At 39.6% G+C, this 25806-nt stretch overlaps 1 protein-coding gene across 8 annotated transcripts in view; it reads left to right on the top strand.

Annotated features, from left to right (window-relative positions):
- Positions 1–25806, top strand: part of MCF2L (MCF.2 cell line derived transforming sequence like) — a 150870-nt gene that overhangs the window by 12729 nt on the left and 112335 nt on the right. The window contains exon 1 of one of the 8 annotated variants that reach the window (XM_079323011.1): positions 18806–19610. The exons of 5 other annotated variants lie outside the window; for them this stretch is intronic. In XM_079323011.1, coding sequence (XP_079179137.1) covers positions 19532–19610 — 79 coding nt within the window. In that variant the 5' untranslated portion in view covers positions 18806–19531. Of the gene's footprint in view, positions 1–18805; positions 19611–25806 lie in introns of those variants that run through there. 2 more of the 8 variants (XM_079323014.1, XM_079322998.1) reach the window with 2 other exon arrangements.

Here is a 25806-nt window from a genome sequence, read left to right as displayed (position 1 = left end):
GGTGAACAGTTAAAATGTGATTTACTCAAGTTTTAATACTTACTCAAATATTAATTTCAAGAAAACAAGCAAGTCTTTTTTATGTTGGTAAAGTGAGGTCTAGTGCCTGGTTCTGTGAAAATAATCCTTGTGATCTTCTCATGGGAAAAGCAGAAAGAGAGATGCTGCCATGGGAGATTATTGGAGTCTTCTCCCTTGTTATTTTTGACTTCTGAAAGCAAATGGGAGGGGTGTTAGTCTCCCATGCAGACTAATAATACTGCATGATGGAGAGCATCTTTCTGCTTTTATTTAAGCCATATGTTGCTGTAGCTGGAGTTCTAATTCCCTCTCCCTCCCCAGGAACTCATCTGCTGTGTGTTGATACTATATTAACAGCAATATTTTTACTGCAGTGTCTTCCTAGAAGTTATAATTAATATCAGGTCTTCATTGTGTCTGTAAGTGCACACCCAGAGAGAAGATACTGCATCTTGAAAGCTTTAGGAGTCAAGATTGAAAGCAATAGATGAACCAGCATGCAAAATTCAGCTTGGGGCAGAGCACAAGTGAGATGGAAACAGAATAACATCCAACCTGTGTGTACTCTTGCCTCAATTCAAATGATGTGTGTAATTCAGCCTTCCCTCTCATCTTCAGCAGATTCTGAAAAATTGAAAGATCTTGGAAATTAATGGAGGCATGGAAGAAAATAATGAATCTTTACTATTAATAATAAAAATAAAAATGCAGTATTTCTATATTTTCTCAGTACCTGTTATGTTGTTCTACCTGTGTGTCATTGGACTTGAGGAGTGATGTGCTTGGAGGCCAATTTACCTACAACATTTGTTTGGGGTTTTTTTCTCTCTAGTGTTCTTCCCCTTTAAATTGTTGACACCTTTATTTGTTTGTTTCTTTTTTTTCCTGTTCAGGTCTGTTTGGAATATAATCTTTTCATGCAGGAGTTTTCAGCATCCTGCCATGATGCAGCAGAGGAAACTTTTTGTGGTCTCAAGATTTGATAGTGTTACATCTTGGGAGCTGTAATTGCTAAGTGGTAGGAAATAGCCATGAGGGTGCTACAGTCAGAGCTTTTACAAAAGTAAGGGACTATCATGACTCTTCTCAGGTTTTGAAGAATCCAAGAATACAGGTTACAACTGACTGAAGTCTGAAGTCTCCTTAATCCAAACTTATCTAAAATGACATACTTAAGGAATAGGAAAATATTTTTTAATTACTTCAAATTATAAAATGTGTGTAATTTTATCAATTTACTTGATTTTTGGCATTTTTGCATCTGAAATTACAAGGCAGCTGAAAAGACAGAAAGTGACTATGATGTGCCAATCCTAACACCTGAAGCAGTGCTGCAAAGCACAATATCAGCTGTTGCACTCAGGCAATTGAGATGTTCATCCACTACACTCATGCTCTTTGAAAGAAATGTGCATGGTATCATCTCAGAATGTTGAATTGCATTGTTTTCCATACACAAACAGCCTTTTAGGTACTGCTCAGTGGCAGTGCTGAAGGTGACAGCTTTAACTCAGTTACATACATCTTCAACATCACTAGAATGGAATGCTCAGGTTACATTATCAAGACCACTGATGACTCATCACCTGTATCAGAAAAGGGGGGAAAAAACAACATTTCTCTTATACACTTGCACATCTGGTAACTCCAGTTATACTCAGAACCCATAGTATAACTTCAGCTATGTGTGTTAACCCTTTGCTTCCACTAGCCAGAAATATGTAAATACAAGTTTTCAAAAGTAATGTACAAGGGAAACATTGTGGATATTCACTGTTATAATAACTATACTGTTTCAAATTAAGTGACTTTTCAGAAAAATGATAGCTAATGCTGTTTGTATCTAGTCCTTTCTATTCCTTGGTAGTGTACAAAGGTAACCTTTAAAAATCTTAATTAAAAACTAAGCTACTGAAAACCATCTCTTAGAAGCTGTTTTTATTGGTAGCTAGAAGAGTGCCACTGAGGACCATTTTTGGGAAGAAGTTTTCATTTATGCATTATATTTAGAAAGTTCCTTAATTCTTGGAGCTGTTTTATATTCTCCAATAAGCTTTATCAGATTCAATGTTTTAATAGAAGCTTAATTTTAATTGGCAAAGTTGTGTGCATTGCCAAATGCTTCCACTAACAACTTTATGAAAAGGTTTCTTTTCAGGGTATAATTTATAAACTAGATTGATACAGTAGGTACATGTGAAAAATGAGGCTGTGAATAGTATATTTTATGAGGTTGTTTGCATACATAAAAAAACCTCAACTAAAGTGTCACGACATAATATGTAAGACAATTGAAGGTTTCCTCTTTGTTAGAATTCCAGAGGCATCCACAAGAAGACCCCTTTGTTTCATGGGTGTGACACCAAAGTATTATCATCTGATTAACATTGGTATATCTTCAGTGGAATGAAGATGGCATTCCAGACTTCAGCCTCAGTCTGCTTCTCAGCTGTGCAGGTGCTAAATAGCCCATGACCTTTTTTACCTTTAAGTACAAGCCAACTAGGGCAGGAGTCTCTAAGCCATAATACACAAGCCACTTAGAGATACGTGGCCCAGCACGTAGCTGGGAGCTGTTGTTGTCCCTGGTGGCATCTGTCACAATGCCCAAGGAGGGGGGAACCTGGGATTTGTTTTCTTTTTTTATGAACATAGATCTGGGCTCAACATAATATTTTTGGCAGAAAAGGGTATTTGTTTTGCTGTGTACTTTTCTTCATCTGCTTGGTCTCAGTGGGCTGCCCTTTAAAGACTGCTTGTGTTTTGCTGTGGAGCTTATAAGAAAATCCATGTAGAGCTTTCTGCTTGGTACTAGTGTTTTGATTGATGTGGAGTGCATGTCCAAGTAAGATGCAGCAAATGTTATGTGTGCAGGGTTAGCATTTCCCATTGTTGGAGGCTGTTTTCCTATAAATGTCTTTACAAGGCTTTTCCCTTGCTGGCTGCTGTAGGACTGGTACTGCTCTCAGCATGTGTTGGTGAGAGTGTGTTTTTATGTGTTAGCTGAAGGAGCTGCTTTTTATTAAAACTGAGCTTCAACTGAGGGAATTGGGCAAATTCTTATGAGCTTTACTCCTCAAAATGAGACACGTTTAAAACTAATTGGAATAATCTATCTAACAACAGGAAAAGAAAGCCTTTGCATGGTAAACTTCTTCTGTGCTATGCTGCTGCTTTGAGTAATAGAGCAGTGAAATCCAGTCTGATTAAAATCAGTAGGAGTCTTGTCAGGATTTTCGTCTTAAGACTTCTAAGCTACACAAGTTAACCACCCTCTTAAATGAAATTAATATTAAACATCTTACTCTAATTCCTTATTTCCTGGGAATTACAGCAGATATGGAATATGTAAAAATAACTTCTTGTTCAGTCCACAATGTTAGAACAGAAAAGCTTCATTAGAGTAAAAAGGCATTGCCAGCTAAAAATGAGCTATGCAGAAGTAGTTTAGTAATGTCAGGAGTAAAATTCTGTGTGTGTGTATATACATGTGCATCTGCCTGCCTGCCTGTTTGTCTGCTCTCTGTCTTTGTAATTAAGTGCCACACTTGATGGATTTTCAGTTCAGCTACTGCTTGCTGAAAAAAACATTTGCAGGAAATGGTCCTGCCTGAAATTGCTCTTAGCTTTTATCACAAGCGTGAAAGCATTTTAAACTTTTTTCTTCAAAGTTCTCTCAACCCTGTTGAGAAATACTTTAGAGAGATGTCACAAGCACAAATTATAGGTGCTCTTTGTTTTGTAATCTATTTAAAGTCTATAGCCATTTAATCAGAAAGGAAAGCAGTAGCATTTAGTTTATTAAGAAAGTGCCTATCTTTTGTGATGTATCTGAATGTAGTGAATCTTTCCCTTTTTATTTAAATCATGCTTTGCTTTTCAGATATTCTCAGTGCAGGATGAAGCAATAGATGCTTGCTGAAGCTAAAGCAGGAGTGCTTTGTCAATTCTGTTCAGTCCCTGACATGAGTACCTTTGTGCTTTTGGTGCCTCAGGTGGCTCCAAAGAAATTGGGAAAGTGAGTGTCTAAGCAGCAGAATTGAAATTCAAGAGGGGTTACATGTCTAACCTGCTTAGGCATTCTGTAAATCCCATTTTCATGCATTTGTAGGCAGTGGATATCTTTGTAAATCTGCTTGATTATAATAAGTAAGCAGAAAAAACCCCAAAACTCTGTTAGAAACTGGCTTATTCTGTAAGGGCAGGCTGCTTGCTGGAACTGGCAATTGCTCCTCACGTCGGGGAGATGGAGAAGTTGTGAATGTAAATTATAGATCTTGGATAGGTGCAGTAGGAACCATCTGAGTGACAAGGTCTCACATGCTGCCTTAACATCATATCAGTGTAATCTGCATTTCTGTAGGGTAAATGTGGGGTTACATAGACTCACTGGCTTCCAGCTGGACTGTATGAGCTGGACCATTTGCCATGGAAATAAATTGCTTTGCCTCAGTTCTAGCCAATACCCAGATTTAATGTTGGGTTCAGTTGTTGCCTCTGGCACTGAGGAATTACTCAGGGCTGTTTCATGCAAATGCACAGATTTTCTGGGGCTAATCAATGCACTCTCTTTCAGTGTTTAGGAAGTCAAACCCTCATTATGTAGGAGGAGGGAACTTTGGTAACAGAGGGTTGAGAATAATAAAATAAAATATTGAAGTTTCTTTTCAACTCTGGTTTTCCTTTCTCCTAAAGCTGGAAGCAATTTGTTTAGTGAGAAGTTTTATTTTCTCAGCTTATGTCTGTTTAAGCCTATTTGTTGATGAAAGGGGCCATTAGAAAAATTGTGATTCTTCAAAATTACTTGTTGCACATAATTAGATTATTGTAGTCTTCAAATGTCATCTGAACTAATTATTGAACAGACTAATTTATTCTCCACTGACATTGCTAAACAATTCTTTATATGGAGAAGAGGGAATAAATTTGATGTTATATCTGGAGTCTGTCAGTTGAAATTTCCTGCTGTCAAATTTGTGCAACCTGTTTTGCAAAGACTTACCTGGGGAAATGTCCTTGTTTACTAAATGTGTGGAGGAAGGAGAGGAAGGCCTTGTGGTATTCCTGCAACATGTGCCACTTCCATCTGAAAATCCTCTTGGGGAAAACCAGCTACACTGCAAGTTACAGATTCTGTGAAAAATAAACCACCTGGGATTAACTGCTGCCAAGGAAATGTGTCCAAAGGTGAAGATTTCAGGGAAAACACATTAGTGGTGCTTCTGCTGAGGTTTCTCTGAGTTAGGGAGCACGTCTTTGCAAACCAGGCACCCTTGTCAGCAGCTTCTGTTTCCAGTAAGGTGTGTGGATACATGCATGAGGCCAGGTATGGGCACAGAACATATTGGGGACCTCTGTAATGCTGTCAGAAATTGCCAAAAAACCCAACTGAAGCAGGGATGGTGGGCCTGGATGCAGAGTCAGCTCTCTTAATGCTGCCTGAAGTTCTCTTTGTGTTCAGAACAGATTTTTGTATAGGTGAGGTACTAGCAGTTGCTTTTTTCCACACATACAGGGCTTGCAGTCAGAGGAGTAGGGGGAAAATTATAGGAAAAAAAAAGCCACATTACACATTTGTTTTTATACTCTTTTGTCCTCCCTGCTAGTGCTTCTTTTGAGGAACATCTCAGTGTAGAACACAGATTGTATGCTCTGTAATCATACTGTGTATTGAAATTTACTGTTCGTGTGCTGTTCTGTGCCTCTGTGTGGTTTCATACTCCTAATAAATAATCACTTTGTGATGCATGGTGAGTGCTTGGAGCAGAGATCCTGTTCTCATCTAATTGCATTTTAAAAGAGGGAATTGTGTAGGTGTAAAAATGCAGGTGAGGGCTGTGATTGTGATCACTGTGTGCCTTTCAGCAGGCAGGTGAAACACCAGTCCTGGAAGGGCACCAACAGGGATGTAGCTGAGCTTGTCCCACTGTCATTTTCTTTGGATTGCTTAGATGAGCATGTCAGAAATATGGGTTGTCCTGTGCTCCTCTCACAAGGCTCCAGTTATTGTGTTCTAGTTAGGGAATTTAGACCCCAGTAGGTTTTATTATGAATAGCAGATACTGGGTGTTGTTAGGCATTAAAGGTGTTCAAGTTTTTTGGAATCCTTGTTCTGAGCATTTGTTAAGGTTCACATGTGCTCATCTTTTTCTTTGTTTTGAAGAACTTCTGCTTGGTCTGATCTGGTTGGTTTTTAGTCATTGGTGTTTGGTTGGTATCAGTTTGGGGTTTGATTTATTTATTTATTTTGCAAATCTATGTAATTGTTAAACAAAGAGGAAAAATATAGATTAAAAGAGCAAAAAGGTTCATTATAAAACTCTCCCATTGCGTGAACTTGAAGAATATTTGAATTTTTTAACTGGCAAAATTCTTGTCCACTGGTTCTGTTAGCTCAGTGTATCTCATGTTCCTAGGTGTAACATGTTATTTGTCATATGTATGTCATTATATAATATGTCATCTCCAAAGGCAACCAGGAGTCAGTGCTGTCCTTCTGTCCATCCTTCTGTTGGGTTTGTTTTCCTTCTGAAGAGGTGAAGAGAAGGCAAATGCGTATTTAAAAGCTTGGTTCATTTCTGGTTTCACAGTGCCTGCTAAAGTAATGCCAAAGTATCCAGAAACAGATACTGTAAGTATTATTTGCTCCTGTACCTGGCCCTTTAGTCTCTTTCAAGAAATTGAATCTTACCCTTCTGTGCCCAGTAGATGTTGCTGTTGATTCAGTAACGCTGGAAGAGGACGAGTAGAAAAATGTTTTAGGAGCTCAGATTTATAAATATTCCAGTATCTTATTCAGAGAAAAGAGGCTACTTTTTAAAAAAAAAAGCAGTGCCTGTATTTTAATTTATGCAAATTGGCCTTCCAGTCTGTAGCATAAATGAGAAGTAAACATTGTATGAGTTACTGGTTTAATGTCCTGTGGAAGGACTGCATTGAAAGTGGATTTTCTACCTTGCATCTCCATTATGGTTTTTCTAAGTATTTGTATTTTTATCCTCATCCTAAGAAGCATGAATAATACCAGTCATGGTGATATCTCTGTAGCATGGTACAGTTTTGCAAAGCTGTGCTGTATGATCAGGATAGGCATTCCTGTAGCCTCTCCCAAGTCAGCATTGTTTTTTGGAAGCTACAGCCTTGCCAAGTTGTTAGAGCACTTTTTGGGATGAAAACCCATTGCACAGGGTAGGTTTTGCACCCTTTTATTGAAAGAGATAAAGCAAAGGACTTTTGGAGACGGGGCTTGGAGGAGAATAAAGAAGAAAACATTTTAAAGTGCTGTTCAGTAAGTTCATGTGTAGGGGAAGGTTTTTAACATTATTTTTTTAACGCAGTCTGGTCTTCTAACAGAGTTTGAGAAATACTTTGTTATTGAGGCCAGAGAAATGTGTGAATAAAATACTGAGCAGACAAGCTCACTGCTGAATTTTCATTCCCTTGTGTGTGGGAAAACACCTGCAGCTGCTGGTTTCCTTGGAAACAAGTTCACTGCAAAATCTGAATGCACTGCACTAAGCCTGTCAATTGTACTGCATTTGAGGAGAGTTGAACACGCACATTTGGACCTCTTGATACATGAGTTTCTCAAATGCCGTGTTATTTTTGCTTTTCTTGCATAAAATACCTGATTAAAGGAGATGAGGGAGATGTTTTGGATTTTGGACAAAACTACAAAAAAGGTTGGTATTTACGAGTTTAAACATGGGCTCTTTATGTGTGTGTAAATATTTCCTTACAGCATCTTGTTTTCTGAACCCTTACTTTTAAAATCTTGCCTTTTAAAGCTCAGTGCTATTGTTTGCATATTGTTGAGTCTTAACTGCTTTTTGGAGTTGGAGATCAGAGAGCTGCCGAAAGGAATTGCTAGTACATTTGCCATATAATAGAATTTTGGCAGGACTTTGGTTTTATTTGACTAAGTAATTCAATATGGAATACATGTGTATGTTCTCACAGATGAGTACTTTTGCTCTGACTGAAAGGAGTATGATTTCATATATTGTGTTAGAAGATTTTAGTGATGTTTATGATTATCTTCAACTCTTTGAGCCAAAAAAAAAATCTATGTAATAGTGTGGTTGTGTTATTATACCAGAAAGAATTAATTTAAAACCTATATTCTTGTACTTTAAAAAAGATAAACTCTGTTAAGCAAGTATTGTTAGGCTTGGATTGTTTTTCAACAAGTATGTTTAGCATAGCTTCATTGTGTGTACCTGTACAAGTACATGAAGTAGAAGTACTTTTGGTGACTGCCTTTCTGTTTGTAAAGGGTTTTCCCATATTTATTGGGAAAATAACACACAGTACTGAGAATACTAGGCAGTATAAAAAACCACAGCACATGTTGACAGAACATAGTCTGTAGCTTGTCAAATATTATAGCCATCTGGCAGTGACTCCATGGTGGGATTGCTTTCTAAAAAGGGCTTTAAAATGTTTCATAAACTCTTTTTTCTTTCTAAAAGGAGGCAGCTGTGCACATGAAGTTATATATGACTTTAGTAACTAGACTCTTTGCATTTGGGGTCTTATTCACTAATATTAAACAACCTTTGAATCTGAGACCTTACTGTGTTTCCTCCACAGATAATATCAATTGTCATTAATAAGGTATATATTTTTAAAGAGCTCTCTCTAGAAAAGACTTGAAGTTTTCATTATTTTCTTTTCTAACTGTTTGCCTTGGGTACTCTAACTTACTAGTATTGCATTAGAAGGGTCCTTTAGCTCTTTGTACAAGCTGAGCCTTTTGGGGGATTGAGGAGGTGGGGAGAGCAGGCAAATACTATCTTTTACATGAGAAACCAGTCTTTAGTTTTAAAAACTCCCTTGCAAATGTTAGGGAAAAAGAAAAGGGATACAAGGAGTAAAAGAACTATTTGTACAATGCAGTTATTTGTGTTCTGTTTTCTGAATCCCAACATACCCCTTCTTGCTGCCTTTACACTTTGAAAAATGTAGACAACAAACTTTTTTTTCTATTGTAGAGCAAACAGTTTAGTTTATTGAGCAGTGTGCTGCCTCATTCTGTGAGGGAATAGAAGTTAAACCATCTAAACTCTGCTTTTCAGGGCTCTTTGCTTGCAATCTATTGCACCACTGGTAATTACAAGATACCCCATTTGCACATAGGTGTGACAGTGAAGAGAAGTCTGATACTTAGATGAAGTAGAATAACAGTTTATACATGTAAGTTTGTGCTATGGAAAGCTTTTGGATACTATAAGAATCTCTGATTTCTGTATTTGATGGCATAAATTCCAACACTAGCTGTTAGGTTGTTTATGGTTATGTATTTCTTTGGTTTTACAAAACAGGGCCTTCTAGACAAAGTTACTTAATAGTTTTTGCTTCTGGAACAGGAGATGCTGGCAATGATAGATCCAGCCATGCTAAGAGCTGCAGATGCAAAAGTGACTATTTTCTTAGTGCCTGCCTTATTTTTCTCTAAAGGGTTGGTTGAGATCTTGAAGGAAGTTAATGGATCTTAGGGGGTGCTAATGCAGATCAGTCTCTAGGGGCCAAAGAGACTCTCCCTTTCATGTGGGTTGGTCTTGTTTTTGATAAATTTTCAAGTCAGGCCTTCCATGGTATCTGATATCCTTAAGCCTCTTCTTTATGCTGCCCTTTGGAATTCTGCTTTTAAATTATATTTCATAACACCTCCCTGTTCTTCCTGCTGCTTGGCTGTGTTCTGCTGCTGCACTGACAGCATTCAAAATGTGCTTCCTCTGGGTACACAAATAGGAATGGTGAAGAGGATCCGAGTGTTCTTCTTCAGGGATTCAGACTTTGCCATGGCACTGATGTTTTGAGGCTCTGGGATGGAGCTGGCAGCTGAAGGAATAATTTACAGCCTGTTGAAACTGATCTTGTAAATGAATGCTGAGAGCAAAATTTTGCAGAAACAAACTTGAAGCATTTGAGAAATGGCAATTATACAAAACCTGAAATTTTGTGGAAATCTCACTTCAAACTTTTGTGACATGACCCAATGGAAACAGATACAGTGCAGGAGCAGCATCATTACAAAGCAACTGTGAAAATACCAGTATTGAAGATAATTTGCACTTCTTGGTGCATCCTGGAGATTAATTGCCAATAACTTTCTGCAGCTGACCTGACTGCACCTGGGTAGGGTTAGAAACGAATGTCCCCTGAGCTGGAATAGGAGATGGTGCACTGTACTCTGGGAATGCCTCTCTCTCTCTCTGACCATGTCCCTCTGTGTTAATCTTTGTGGATTTATGGCCCAACTCTTGATCATGGTTGTGATTTTTTTTTTTTTTTTTGGTTAAGTATTTAGTAGTTTTAAATCTTAAATTCCTTGAAAATGAAGTCCATAAAACCTCTTTTTTTATCAAAAAGCACTTAATTTTACTGCATTTTAAGTGAATGAAAAGCCCCTAGCATTGTTCTAAGTTTCTAACTGGCAAGAGAATCTTTGTTTTGGATTAGAAATAGTTCTGAAGAGTCAAGGTGGGAAAATAAGAAAAAGAAATAGTGGTATGCATTCAGCAAAGCAAGGAAATGTATACATTATTGCTTATATTTTGCTTTCCAAAGCAGCCACAGTTTAGGACTGTGGTCATTCAAGAAAACTAACAGTGATACGTCCATAAGCCTGTTGAAGCAAAAATTCTTCTTTCTGTTTCAAGAAAGTGTGACAGGGTTTGGATATGGCTTACAATATAAAGAAATGTAGATGACATTTTTCTTTCTGACAGTTTGACCATAATGCAGCAGAGTAACTATAAATTGCAGAGCAGTCATTTTCCCTCATCTGCTGAGGGTTTTGTGCAGACCATCTCCCAGGAAAGATCAGTTTAATTTGGCTTATTTGAGAAGTACCATATTCCATGAAAAATGGAATGGAAATGGAAGAATGGAAAATAAAGGGGATCTGAAAATATTTACTATTTCATATCCTAATCAAAATAAACCCCAATGCAACAAATCCCTGTAAATTGGATATAGTGATTTTTGCCTGTCAAGAAATGAAAAAGTTGTAATTGTTTGCAAAACACTTTTTTTCAGAGGCATTTTTTCTCCTACATGGAATCTTCTGCCACTTTTGATGGTGTATTAAGCATCCACTGACAAAAATAAGAAAATAATTCTACTTTATTTACTTAGGATTGTTTGCATTAAAATAGAGCAATAGGTCTGGTAAGGAAACAGAAGTTTTCAAGCTCTGTTGTGAAGAACACAAAGCACCACTGTGGGACCTGTGATGAATGTGAGCACTCTGCAGTGAGACTGAGATCTTGTTTGGGGCAGCCTCTTTGGCTGCAGGGGAAATATCCCTGTGGTTGTTGGAAATTGCCATTACTATTTCTAGGTGATTAATAAAAATAGATTTCTAGATGAGTAATAGATTATTTTCTTATTTTGAGGTTTCTTAAATTTTCCTGTTTAGCATTAAGACAGAGCCAAGTCCTGTAAGAGTTCTTGGGGTGCATTCCAGGAGGGAGGCCAGCACCCAGTGTGGGGTGTCAAGCAGCCTTGGGGCAGCACATCTGCCAGAGATGGGCAGCTCAGCCAGACCAGCCACAAACTGAACCTTCCCATGTCCTCAGTGCCTTCCCTCAGCATTGCAGGACTTCCTTTTATAAAAAGAGAAAAGCTTTCTGTCACCCTGTAGCTCCACTGAATGCTACTTTTTAAGATGTACAAGTGGGGATATACAAAAGGCAGTCAAATTTTAAGATACATCACATTCCACCCCTGGAGGTATTTAAAATCTGTGTAGATGTGGCATTTAGGGACACAGTTTAGAGGTGGATTTGGCAGTGCTGCATTAATGGTTGGACTCAATGATCTTGAAGGTCTTTTCCAACCTAATGGTTCTGTGATTTTAAAAAAGTTCCAAATTAAAGTTGACATCTTTCTACTGAGCCCTTTATCTCTCTTAAAATTTGTCAGCCTGTTCCTCAGGGGTAAGCACTTCAGTTTTATTCTGTGTAATCAAATTGAATGGTCCTGGAAAAAACCCTGCTTTTTTATTCAACTTTTTATATTGTTGATTGTATGTAAAATTAAAAATTATATGTGGCAGTTAAATATCACTTTTTGTTACAGAGAAATTTCCTGAGTGATTTAAATCAATCCTGACTTGAATGGTAGACCTGCTGAACTTTCATGTCTGCAGCTTGTTCTTTTAAAATAGGAATTTTTGCAAAGTAGGGCATGTCATAAAATTTAGACTTTCAATACTCAAAATCTGAACGCACACACATAATTTGATTTAAAGCCTAATACTTTTTAGGAGACCTCAAAGGTTTGAGCTCTAAAAAAAATATGTTGGATAGACTCTTTTGGACTTAAGAAATTAATTTTATGACCCCTCATGCAGCATTTCCTTTGAAAGAAGATCACCCTAACAACAGAAGACAAAAAGTGTGTGTTTTCTGGATCCATTTAATTTCAGCATTTGCATACATAATACTAATAATATGACTAAAATAATAATAATAATAATAATAATAATAATAATAATGTGACTGTGGTGTCTCTGAATCTATACTCTACCATCTATTTAATTATCAAATCAGTAGCTGATTTTCTGAAACCAGAGCTCACTGGCATCCACTATTTCATTTTTCTACATTTGAAGTACTTTGGTTTCATTTCTTTTGGCGTTGGAGTAGTTTCCCTTGTGATGCTTTTCCTTTAACTATACATGTATATGGAAGTGCCCCAAGGAAGGAAATAACAGTGATGCTTCATTTCCTTCCATATTACTCCTTTGTGCAGCAAATTCATTCCCTGCTCACCTTTATGCTTCCTGTTCTCAGTCTTCCTAACTTCCTACACAAAGTACTTCCTTCATCTATAAGGATATCTCAGTAAACTTAGAAAGGAAGAGTCTTACTTGGCACTGCATTGGCAAAAGGCAACATCCATTCATTTATTGCCCTGCCTGCTTTTAGAGGAGTGCAGCTGTGGGCACATCTGGATAGTTTATCTCCTCAGGCTGAAGAAGAATAAAAGGCTGGAACACCCTTCAGCTGGAGCAGGGGCAACTGGAGGTGTTAAATTAAATAAACTCTTTCAAGGCTGTTGGCTCTGCAGTGATTACTTAATCCCACGTGACAAAAAGGGACAAAGAAGAAATCTGAATGAAGCACTTACAAAGAAACTTGGTACTCTCTAAACACAGCAGAGCAGTAGAAGAGATTCAAATGGCATTTCATCCAAGCAAGGGAGGCTGGGGGGGGAAAAAAAAGGTCCTGCCTGTTCTGCTAGGAAATATTGAAACCTGTGATCTGGTCAGTCATTTGAAGTTAATTCAGGCTGAGGAGCCTTACTACAAGACTTCACAGCAGTATGAGGAATGCTGCTCTGGCAGGAAGCTGAGACACAGGTTATGAAAGAAACAAAAATAGGGAAAGTTAATAAATTAAAATTTAAGAAATAATTGATGTGTTTGGGGGTTTTTTTCTTGTTTGGTTTTTGTGTTTTGTTTTAAGGAGAGGTTAGATTGCAGTTGCTGAGGCAGGAAGCAAGCTGTTTGGGGAAGACTGAAAGTACAGGGAGCTGGATTGTAGCCAGGTTGGGCTAAACTGGAGAAAAGCCAATCAAATAGAGATGAGTATGTTGCATTTCATGTGTATTTTACTACTTTTCAGCCATGGGCCTGGGCAGTAATGGAAAAGGAAGGGGAGGGTGAAGCTTTCACCTACTGATCTGGGTCCTAGTCCCTGTGTGGGGATATCACACAGCCCAGATGAGGGAACCTGGAGGGCAGCTGCTAGAACCTCATCTGTATGGCATCTGTTTACTCAAAGAAAAATTTATTGAGGTGGAAGAGACACTGAGGAATTGATGGAGATTTGGTAAATTGATATATTTATTAAACAAGGCAAAATTTTGATGGAATTATTCTGTTGACTGCTCTTGCACATCTGAAAGCTTCTTTAGTTTGTGTTCCTGTATGAATGAACCTTGCCCATACTCTGGCTTTGTATGAGTGTTTTGACTGTCAAGTTTTTAAGAAGAAAAACTTTGATTTTTTGTTTCCCCTCCTTCTTCCATGTATTTACTGAGTTCTCTGTATTCCTTGAGATTGTGGATCTAGGAACAATTTTCTCCTTGTGAAAGAGTGAGGTGTTGCCAAAACCAGAATACTGCCATCTCTGCTTATGAATCCCAGTTTCAAATCCCAGATGCTTTACATAATAAAGCCTAACTGGGCTGATTACCAAGAGAACTCAGTCATTCAGGGAAATAAAAGGGAAAAATCCCTTTTCTTCATGAAGGAAGAACTCATGCCAAGAGGAGGTTGAAATGTTAAAAATGCATTTTCTGTTTGGATCTTTCATATCAACTGTCCTGTTTCCCTTTTCTTTCCCTTTTATTTAAGGCTGGGGATCAGTGTCACCCTTGTGCAGTGGGTGTATGTGGCAGTTTTTTGTAGGACCTGAGAGGACCTAAATTTATGAAAGCCACATTCAATGGTCTCTTCCCTCTCTGCAGGAGCCCAGTTTAGGTAAGTCCTGGCTATGCAGTGGTGCCATGGGTGCTGTAGCTTCGCTGCTCACACAATCTATAGAGTTCTGTGATGGGTGGGGCCATCCAAAAAAGGGCTTGGCTGCCTGATGCTGACTGTGATAGCACTAGAAAGCTGTATGGGATGTTTGGCAGAGGGTTCAGCTGCATAGGCACAACCATCCATATGTTCTGCCCCTTCCCTCTGCTGCAAGTGATGTGCTGTGCAAAGCAGCAGCAGGGAAACCTCTGTGTGGTTTTATTTTTTGTAGCCCTACTTTATACTCAGCACATCATTTTTCTTCCTGCAGCCACTCCTAGGCTTGCAGAGAAACTAATCTATGGGTTAAATTGGAAGCCCTCTTGTGGACTAGTAATTGACAGAAAAATAAGAAATAGAGAGTTGCTTTAGGTGGTCAGTTTTTTGTGGGTGGAGGGGGAGTTACTGGTGGAGAAAAAGCAGGGATTTCTGCAGCTGTTCAACATAATCCCAAATGAATTGGAAATGGAAAAAAATCATGGAAAGAGAAAATTTGCAAATATGTGAAAATGTTTATTCAAAAGAGTATAATTCAGTGCTGAGTGCAAACCATTGCAGGATAAATTGGTGGTGCTAAGTAGCAGTAGTAGATCAGTAGAGAAGGTGAAATTAATCATTTGTACAAGCAATACAGATGGGAAAAGAAAATGCCATTCTGTAAGCTAGGCTGTTACCCTCACTGAGAGACCTTGGCTGGCTGTGGGCAGTTCCCTGAAAACAGCAGCAGCCCCGTTGGCATTCAGCTTGGTCTGAAAGGCAAACAAAACATTACAAACTGCTGAGAGGGAAACTGAGAACAGCAAAATCCTTCTGTCACTGGGTAATCTCTGCTGTGCCTGCTTCTGGAGCACCATGCCCAGTGTTGCTCCCTTTGTCAGAGTACAATTGGTGTACGTGGAGGAATGGTGAAGGCAGTCAGAGGTATGGGGCTGCTTTTATACAAATGGGAACTAATTAGTGTAGGAAATTTTCTGTCTGGGAAACAGGCAATTGGAGGAGACATAATATCACCTACAGTGGCAGTCTGTATAGTCATGAATGGGCTTGGGGATGTGAAAAGAGAGTGTTTATTTCCTGTAGGGTTTTTCTGGGTTTGTTGGGTTTTTTTCCACTGCTTCACAAAAGAGAAACTGGGGCACACAGAAAACTTCCAAGAAGGTAGTTTAAACAAAAGCAGTTCTTCACACAGCACATCATTAAATTTTGGAACTCACTGATGACTGATGTTACAGAGATCAATGTAAAGTTAGAAGAGAAATCTTTAGGTAAATTGTTAAAAGTCTCTTTTGCTCAAGCAAAACTCAATACATGATTATATGTTAATGACTTATAGTTACCAGTCTGAACCCCCACTTGAGTAGATAGCTGTATTTTACTTCTGGAACATTTTCAAAATAGCCACAATTTCTTGAAAAACTAGGTAATCCTATTTGGGTGAAACTGGAATTAAAAGATGTGTGATGTTGCTGTGTTTGAACAGGATTTCCTGAAGACTGCAGCCATAATTAGAGTGGAATAGAGAACTGAAGGAAAAATAACGTTGTTGAGACTATCAAATCTAATAGAAGTTTAGAAAATGTCAATACAAATTAGGTCAAATATTATACCCATGCAGCCATGGAAATCGATTGATTTAATTTTGTAATGCATTTGAGCCTTTCTTATTACCTTTGCAGTTTCACTGAAAGAAACAGAGGTATAGACCATTTGATAAAAAATCTTTCCAATGCCTTTTAAACACCTAAGACAGAATTGAAAGGCTGTGTACTCCCCAAATTTCTTTATTAATTCCTCTGTTGTGGCAGGGGTTTGCCTGGGACTGGTGAAGGTGTTTTGCTGAAGGTAGTACATTAGTAGAATTTAAAAATCAGAATTCCACTAAAAAATAATTAAAAGTAATAATATCTTATCTGAAAAATGGCAACCTTTCCTATTGTATTTACAGACTTTTGGTGCTAGAACTGGGCATCAGTCCTTTGACTATCAAATTTTAATTAGGCATGAGAGGTGTGGGACTGAAATGACATGTTTAATTCCATAACATGGTTGTCATGATGATCCAAAGGATGTGAGGATCAAGTAAAAACTTCAAGAGAGTGAAAACTGCAGTAGCTCTTCCCTGAGAGACAGTCATGTGTTTTCAGGACTGTTTTGATTCCTTACATAGTTCACAGATACTGGATTGCTTCATGTTGCAAGAATGCTCAGTTGTGTCTTCCTGTTAAAAATGGATTTTAATTAGTTAAAGGTCAGTTTCTTTAGTCTGACTCAAGGTTGTTCATGAAACCATGGATGATCCTGTATCACACCAGCAGAGATCATAATCCCACATTTGGTTAAGTATCTTGAAATACTCTCTGTTTCATTCAGTAGAGAAGCTATGCCAAAGCTTCTTACTCAGGAAGACAAGGCTGCCTGATTTCCATGAATGAACATGATTAAACAAGTGCATGATTACAAATAACCCACTTTTTGGTAAACTAACTTTCAGCCCAGCTGACTAAACCTTTCATGTGGATGCTTTGCTGATATCTTGCATATTTGGAATTTGTTTGAAGGTGTAGAAATTACATATAATGTGATGTTGGTGTAACTGAGGTTTTAGCTAACATATTAGGGTTCTCCATTCATTTTGCACAAGCATAAGTTATTATGTGATTCTGAAAGCTGACTGGTTGATGTGGTAAAATTCTTCACTACATTTTTTATTTCATTTGTTATTTCACTGAGAAACTCCATGGAAAGATGGACTTCTGACATATGGGAAGCTTAAGCAGTCTGCTGATTCTCCAAGGAAAACATGACATTGCTATTGAATTGAGGCAGGATTTCAGGGAAATCTGGGATTGAACTATCATCTTCTCTTCCAGTAGGTGCTTATGAATTAATACATTTGCTGCACCAGCAAACAGTGTAATCATACAAGTGAACTTTGCTGTTCTGCATATGCAAAAGTGCCTTAGGCCTCTAACTGCAGTAACAAATTCCATTGAGTCTCTGACATCTGGAGTTCTTCCTGGGCTGTCTGTGGATGCAGCATGGTCACACAGCTTTTGTTTGATAATGAGCCTCAGCTCTCCAAGTGCAGCTGCAGACTTGCACACCTTTTCTCATGCATTTGCTCCTCCTGGGCCACCAGCAGAACTGCAAGAGTCTGGTCTGGTAATTGTGGTCTTGCTGCCCATCACTTGTTCCTTTGCATAAATTCAGTCTCAAATGGCAGTCACATGAACAAAATACTTTTTGCATACAAAGTTCCTACAGATCCTGTTTTTCAGTGGTAATACTTTATTATGGAAAAGCTTGACTGAAGACTTCATTTTGTCATTTCCATTAATATTGAAATGGAAACATATATGGGTCTAGTCATATATAATACATGAGCTGCTGTGGGCCTGTCATACTTTGAGTGGAAATAATGTGAATTAATGTAGTAAATGAATTATCTAAATTAAATTTATTGGTAGAGGAAGTGTAGATAGTTTGATAGATCCTCTTAAAAACTTTTTTTGTTCATGTCCTCTCTAATGGTGTTGTTGAGAGTTAGGAACAACTCATCACAGGTGTCCATTTATTTCCCTCAGAAGGGCTGCTGTTTTTACCTGCTGTATGCAATCTGTAGAAAATAATACTTCTCTTAAATAACACAGCTCAGTCCTTTTAAATATAACCAAAAACCCCCTTTTCTTTTAACCATGGGTATTTTGTTAATTTTGATTAAAAATTAGGATAAAACCAATAGGATGATTAGAAGAGTGGGGGAATTAGCTGACCATCAGCAAAAACCTGATGCAACAATTAGATTTGAGACACTAAAAAATGAAAGAGGACAATGAGAAATGAGATACTAAATCTCAACAATGGGTGTTCTTTTGGAAAAAAAAGTGTTAAAAGCATCATAGTTTCAAACTTATAGAACAGTCTGTATAAAAGGAGTGAAAATTAATTATGAGAAGCAGTTGTATAGAGAAGCATTATACTGCTTTCAGTCTTGTAGGTTTTTCTGTGTCCCTGAAAGTTTCCCAGTGGCACTGTACCCTCTACAGTAAGTGGAAGTTTACAGGTTGTGAGGTTTGGTTTTCTTGGCTGCCTTCTGCAGCAGGTCTGTTGCTGTACACCTTGAGGGATCCATAGAGCCCGGCTCTAAAACTCCTTTGCCTTAGGTGGGAATACAGATTTCACAGTTGTACAGCTGCTGTGGCACAACATTTAAGCAAACTCCTGCAAAGAGTCCAGAAGACAGCTGTGTTTAAAGGAAATTCGACAGCGTTTAAAGGAAGTTTGGAGTCCTCAGCTTTGAAAACTGACCATTCTGAACGGGACGCGAGGGCACCCTGCGGGCTGGCGGGAGCGGGATCATCCTCTCCAAAGCGTTTTGCTTCCCGGCTGGCAGGAAGGTGGGGGAGCCCCGGCGTTCACGTGGCTGAGGATGGGGCGTTCTGCGAGCTGGGGGATGCAGCGCAGCCCTTCCCAGCGCCTCGGCTCCGCAGCGCTCCGCATCCACCCTGGCTACTGGGGACTCACCCGCATCCATTGAGGACTCGCTCCGCATCCACCCTGGCTATTGGGGACTCACCCCGCATCCATCCTGGCTATTGAGGGCTCACTCCGCATCCATTGAGGACTCGCTCCGCATCCACCCTGGGCAGTGAGGGCTGCGCTGCGGGCGAGCGCACCCGCGGCAGAGCGGACACAAGTTGGGAGCGGTGCTGCTGTCACGGACATTCCCGGCTCCGGCTGGCCGGGCTCTGCCAGGAGGGACCCGGGGTTCCTGCCTCCATCCCTGCGGGCTCTGCCATCCTCCCTGCGGGCTCTGCCTCCCTCCCTGCTTTGTGCCGAGCGGAGCGATTGAAATGCACGGCTGCGGAGCGCTGCTCTAGCGCGCTGCTTTGGGGATTTTCCCCCCCTCCGCCTCCTTTAATCCTTGAGCAGTGGGGGCATGCTTGCTGCGGATTCTTTTTGTTTTAGCTGAGAATGAGATGCTGGCTGAAAATTGAAGAAATGGCCCTAGAAGAATTGATGCAAAGATTAAATGCGGTTTCCCAGTGCGCTGGTAGGAGGAGCTGCTGGTCTTAAATAATGTGTTGTGTGGATGCTGGTAGTGATTTTGTGGGATTTACAGAAAATCCTGGCAATCTGACTAGCTTTCCTTATGCATGCTCTCATTAATAGTAAAGAAAACATTAAGAGCTTTTGTCAGCAGGTTAAACTTTCATTGACATTAATGCTAATTAACATTTTTTAGTACTTAGTTATTCCTGAAGCATGCTTTAAACATCGTTTTGAGTAGTTTTGGGTAGCTGTTAGCCCAGTCATGTACTCGAAGTGGGTCTTGATTCAATTTCTATCTGACTAGGCTATATCTAAGTTGAGGGAATTACAGATTTCTCTAGGGTCTGATATGGAGCAGTGAAAAGCTCAGCTAACTAAGCACTGAAAGCTGGTATTTTGGGTGGATCTAAATTGCATTGCCACGAGAATGAAGAGTTGCATGAATTAATCATGGTAAATGTAGTTTTACGTCTGCATGGATTAAAAATTAGAGCAGATCTGCTTAAATGGTTTTAGCACTGTAGAAAGATTATGGAAATTTATGAGATTGTTTTATTTGTTGAAAATATAAATGCTTGTGTATTCAAAACTAGAACTAAGAAGCAGTGCACCATGAGGTGATCTTTGATTAGATTTAGGGAGTGTTGTCCTGGCTGTTGTTTATGCAGAGATGTGAACATATTTCAGAATAAAAACTTACCTGGAAAGACAAGAGAGGTGGTTTTTGCATCCTTTGAAACTGTTTGGTTTGCCCTTTATTCTTGGTTGACAGATTACAGAAGTCTTGCATCTTCTTGTCATGTGAAGCAAAACAGTGATTTGAAAATACAGAACATTATAAGGTTTAATTCATAGCAGTACTCAAACTTGGAATTTATCTTCCCATTTCCTAGTCCTCTGTTCCCTAAGGGTGACTTTTTAATCTTTTTCAATTTCCATGTGGTGGAAGGAGATAATTAGCAAGATGGCTGATGCTGTAGTTTGATGAACACATCGATTAAATAACAAATATGGAATGAACAGATCAGCTGCCTCTGTTTTCTTGGGTAGGGATAGAAGGTATTTTACCTTCTTAACATTTTTTGGCGGGGGGTGGGGGGAAACAAGATTTGATCTGACAAGATCAAGCATTAAATTGCAAGTAAAGGTCACATACTATTTTTTACACATTCCTTTTTATTCCTATTGATTATCTTCCTATTTTCAAAGCATGTCTTTATTAAATATGTGGATATTTGTTTCATTTCATCTGCTTTGCTTTTCTGAATGCTTAAGAAGAAAGCCAGTCTGATAGGGCATACTGTCTGTTGCAGCTTATTTTAGTATTTTGTGCATTTCTTTTTCCACTCCCATGAAAATGTTGATCTAGTTTTTCTGAGGCAAGATAATTTTTTAAGAATGGATTTGGTTGGGAATGTGGGATCCTTTTCTGGCTGAACTGAAGGAGAGGGAGGCTCCAGAGTGGGAGGATTGTCTGTGACACTGCCTGTCTCTCAGCTATGCAGCTGCAGGTACACTGTGACCTTCATGTGAGCTACCAGCAGCTCCAAATGCTGTTTTTGTACTTGCTGGCAGCTCTGGCCATGTACTGTTTTTTAGCTCGTTAAACTTGCATATTTAAAGAAAAAAAAAAAAAAAAAAAAAAAAAGAGAGAGAGAGAGAAAATCAGACTTTACAGCCAATTTCATGTTCATATGATTCACCTGGTCCCTCTCCTTCCCCTTCTCTTTCTTCCTCTGTGTTATAATCCTTGTGCAGGTATTCTCAGGCCAAAGGCAGCTCTTTTATACAGCCAGTGGTTGTATTTATAGGTGACTGTTTCAGGTTTCCTTTTTCCTTCACCCCCTCCCTCCCTTGGTGCTTTCAGGTTGCTCAGACAGTTTCTCTGTCACTGTCTCCCATTCCTGGGCTGTACATTGTCCTTGGGTCTAATTTTCCTCTCTCTGGCTTCACAGCAGTTCTGTTGATTCAGAAACCTTTTGTAAGCAAAGATTTCCTTAACAGCCAAGATCATGTTTAGACTTTTTCAATAGCTCCATGCTCAGGAGTAATTGACATGCAGAGGTTCCCCCTGGCTTCCCCCTGTACAGCTGTCCACCTCCAGGCATCCAGGGATTTTCTCCTTTGTAGGATTCTGCATGAAAAAGTTCAAAAAAACTGTTCTTCTTCCTTAGCTTTTATTTTTTTTTTTTCCTGAATTTTACTGCAGGCAGTCTGAGATTTATCCCAGGTAATTTCAAGCTTTTGAGTCAAAAGAGGAATTTTATAACCCTTGTGTGCTGAACAGAGAGAAGGGGTAGAGAGAAGGGGGCATGTTAAAAAGGAAAGTCCTTCCACCTTCTGAGGTGCACTGGTCGTTCCTGTGGCTGGCTGGGGCCAGGAATGCTGGAGTAGCCCAGCTCCCAGCCTAGCATCTCCCAATGCCTGAGGTTAGGAATGGCAAATCTCTGTGTGTCTGTAATCTTTCACTGCTCACCAGAACAGCCTTTGTGCCTCTGGCTGCTCCCCTGCTGGCAACTCCCCTGTGTGAGTCTGGCACTCTCACAACCTTGCTGGGCTACTCATCCCTCACTGCCACACCAGCACTTGCCTTAGAGATCCTGCTCCTCTGCTCTGACCAAATTGTGGTTTTCTCACATTCCCAGCTCCCATGGTAAGTTACTGACCTCTCCTTACTCTCTCACCAGTGAGTGATCGTCTCCCTGAGTCCCTCGAGTGCCTTCCTCTGCCACATTTCACAAATCTGGACAGCTTTCTCTGGCAAAGCTTTGACTGATTATTTCTCATCTTCTTCACCTCGACCTTATTCTCCAACACCTTACACATACATTATCTTCTCCTTCTGGACATACTTGGCTACCAAAACCATGCCCCCTAGTTTAATAGTATCATCTGCTTCATATTCCAGCTCTGACTCCTGCTCCACAGTTAAAAATAAGCTTGTCCTACACTTTAACAGCAACTGTAAAGGTAGCTCCCATGGCATATTTTTATTTTTTCCCAGATATGCTCCTCAGTCTTCCAAGCCACTTATCTTCTATCAAATGGCCACCTAGACTTGGATGACCAGACTAATTGCTTTTGCTGGTCCCATATAAATCTATAAAAGACAGAATATAAAGAAATTCTTTAGTTATGTTTTTTTTTTTTTTTTTTTTTAATTTTCCATTAGAATTTTGGGGTTATTTCAGAAAAAAACTGTGAAAATATTATTGATATTAAAAAACAAAATCTGGGTCTTTTCCATGTTTACTGTTTTGATGTATAATGGCAGATTTTCTCTTTGTTTGGATGTAGTTTTTATTTTTCTTCTTCTTCTTTTTCAGTTCTTTTGCTATGTTAAATTCAACCCTCTTCCACAAATTTCTGTTTATGGGCAGGATTCCCCTCTCCATGGAATAGTAGCTCAGAAGTTGAAGCCTGAGATGATAAACAGTTCTGGGACCTCATGGATTGTCCATGTCACTGACTGCTGTGGGGTTTCTGCTTAGGGCTTCCTTTGCTGTGACTGACACACAGTGTTAAGGCACCAGCTCTCAATGTCAGCCCCCTCCCTAGATTTGCATCATTTGGAAGCCTTGCCAGTGATCTGTTGTCTAATTTGTGCAAACAGCCAATACAAATCTGACATTCTCAGCCTTAAGCTTGTGGAAGCCCCACTATAATGGTTTCTTTCCACCTTGGAAAAGTGCCATTATTGCAGCTACCATCTGTTTCCTCTCCTCAAACACAGTTTTAATGCTCTGCAGAAAGAAGAAACATCTGCAAACCAAAGAAGGAAAACATGTGGTTCCTCAGTAAATGTGTATGCAGTGCTGGTATTTTAAGTACAGGTAGCACCCCACAGCCATTTCAGCCTCAGTCACTTCTCAGTCTTATTCACAGTTTGGCTCCAAACTTTACATTACATTTCCCTGGCTTTCAGTTCTTGACAGGCAGGGTTTTGAAGTTTTGAAGGCTGGCTCACCTGTCTTGACAAATTAGGCACAGATGTGGGAGGAAGGGACTCACACACCATCTCCAAGTACCCAGAATCACTGGGGTGAGTAGGATTATTGCAAGAGCAAACAGGAACATCCTCAGGCATGCTGAAGGGACATTTTAAAGTTGTGGGCAGCTGGAAGGACCTGTTCTATGTGTCCTCTCCATTCCTACACTCTTGTGAACTTGCCTTCTCTTTCTTACCCTTGTAGCTTCTGTCCTTGTTTCTCTTGATTTTCAACTTTGGGAACTCAAAAAGTCTTTCTCCATGTGGCAGAGTGCTCTGTATGCTTCTGTTAATTTGGCAAGCAGGCAGGTCTGAGCATGAAGGCATTGATTTACTACTTGGCAACTTGGTCAGCTTTCTATGTAGCTGGAAGAGTTGGAGAGATCCATGTGAGAGCTCTGAAATCTGCAGGTTTTTGGCACATCCACTGCACCCAGGTGGCCCTTAGTGGTAGTGGGGAAAGCCTCTGCCTGGAATTCACTTGCTTATACTTTGTTTCAGCTTTTCTGGTGAAAGTAGGAAAAAAAGGCATACCCTTCCTGATGTGAGGTTTAGAACTTTAAGGGTGGGAGCTGCAGTTGAACAGACACAAGCAGTAAGGAGTGGATTGCTCATATTTTTTATGGGGATGCACTGTCACAGATCCTGCACGGCATCCATTTCTTAGCATAATCTGGCCTAAGCCAAACTCTTTATTTTGCTACTGAAACAGCTGAATCTAGTGAAACTAGTGGGAGTAAGGTTCAAAGATGGCAACTAAATCATCCTTATTAAAGGAGCTGGCTGCTTTTTTGGGAATCTGAGGAAAAATATTTCGATCAACATCAAAGTTGATTAAATTTTATTTTTAACCAAGCTATTCTTGCTTAAAGATTGTGTCCCAAAACATTTAATCACAATAGGGTTGTTTGTTTGTTTTTTTTTTACATGCAACTCTGCCCCCCCCCCCAAAAAAAAACATCTGTCACTGACTTCATATCCAAAAATAGGTATTAAACAGTAAATGATGACACATTAATGATGGCTTTTCAGAGGATTGCAGGGTGCATATTTGTCAGTCTTCTCTTCAGTTTATGGACTTTGGCTATTATAAAGCTTGCAGAGCCAGGAAAGCCCTGCCTGGATTTAAGTACTTAGTGATAAGAAAGAATAAAAAAGTCTTTTCCTTTGATGAATTTTTATTACTATGGTGTCTCAAAATATTTTCTTGGCAGGAGTGCCTGGGACAGCTGCCTGCCACGCTTCCAACCACAGAGAGCCAAGCTGCAAGATTACCTTGTGCATATCAAATAGCAGGGAACTCCTGCAGAAAAGGAACAGTGCAGAGCAGGGATGGAGTGTATGCATGTAACACAGGCTCTGTTGTCTTCAAGGTGTTTTCTCTAAGTTGATGTAAACCTGGGAGTAGGAGGCATTTGGGTTGCTAACTTTTCCATTTAATGAAGAAGATCAAGCCAACTACTTGAGATTTTGTTGTTTGTGTGTCAGTTCCAACAACTTCTTAAGGTTCTTAAGGAAACCCTGCATTTCAGCTGGTAGTTTGAGCCTGCTGCTTTACAATATTTAACTTGGTTCCACTGTTTCTTTTGTCTTGTCCCATTAAATAGCAGCTCTCATTTTGGACAGAAAGAGAATGCTTTTATATGGATTAATCACTTGTAGGTCTCCTGAGTTAGCCCTGAATACTGTGTTAACTATTTTGACCTCTCTCTAGTTACTTATCCCCACAACTACATAGCTCAAGCATGACACTCTTGGCTCACCACACAAAGGAATGCAGCTTTGTGGTGATGCAAACTGGAAGTCCAGCCTTTAGCACTGCCTTTAACAGCCCCATGGGAGCAGCCTCCCCATGCCTTGTGGAGCAGTCAGCCTAGGCACACAGTCCTGGTGCAGGTGGAGATGGAATCATCCCCTTGGAGGTTGGCTTCCTGCACAGTGGGCAGCTTCAGGCAATAGATCCTCTTACTTACAGTCTTGGGTTGTAGTTATATCCTCAGTCTGCCTCTGCTGTTCTTTTTGTGGCTTTTGAGTTGTAATAATGCTTTAAATTTCACAGTTTGTTCTGGGGCAGAGAGCTGGCTGTTGAGCTTCAACAGGGTTCCCTGGGGCAGCAGGGAGTGGGACACAAAGAAACACTTGCTGCAGTGAAGAAATGTTAAACTTGGTCACACAAAAGGTGTAACTGGCTGTGAGCTTCAGCGTGGGA

The sequence above is a fragment of the Erithacus rubecula genome (genome assembly GCF_903797595.1).
Source record: "Erithacus rubecula genome assembly, chromosome: 1".
In the NCBI taxonomy this organism is placed as follows: domain Eukaryota; kingdom Metazoa; phylum Chordata; class Aves; order Passeriformes; family Muscicapidae; genus Erithacus; species Erithacus rubecula.
This window is presented reverse-complemented; position numbering and strand designations above follow the sequence as displayed.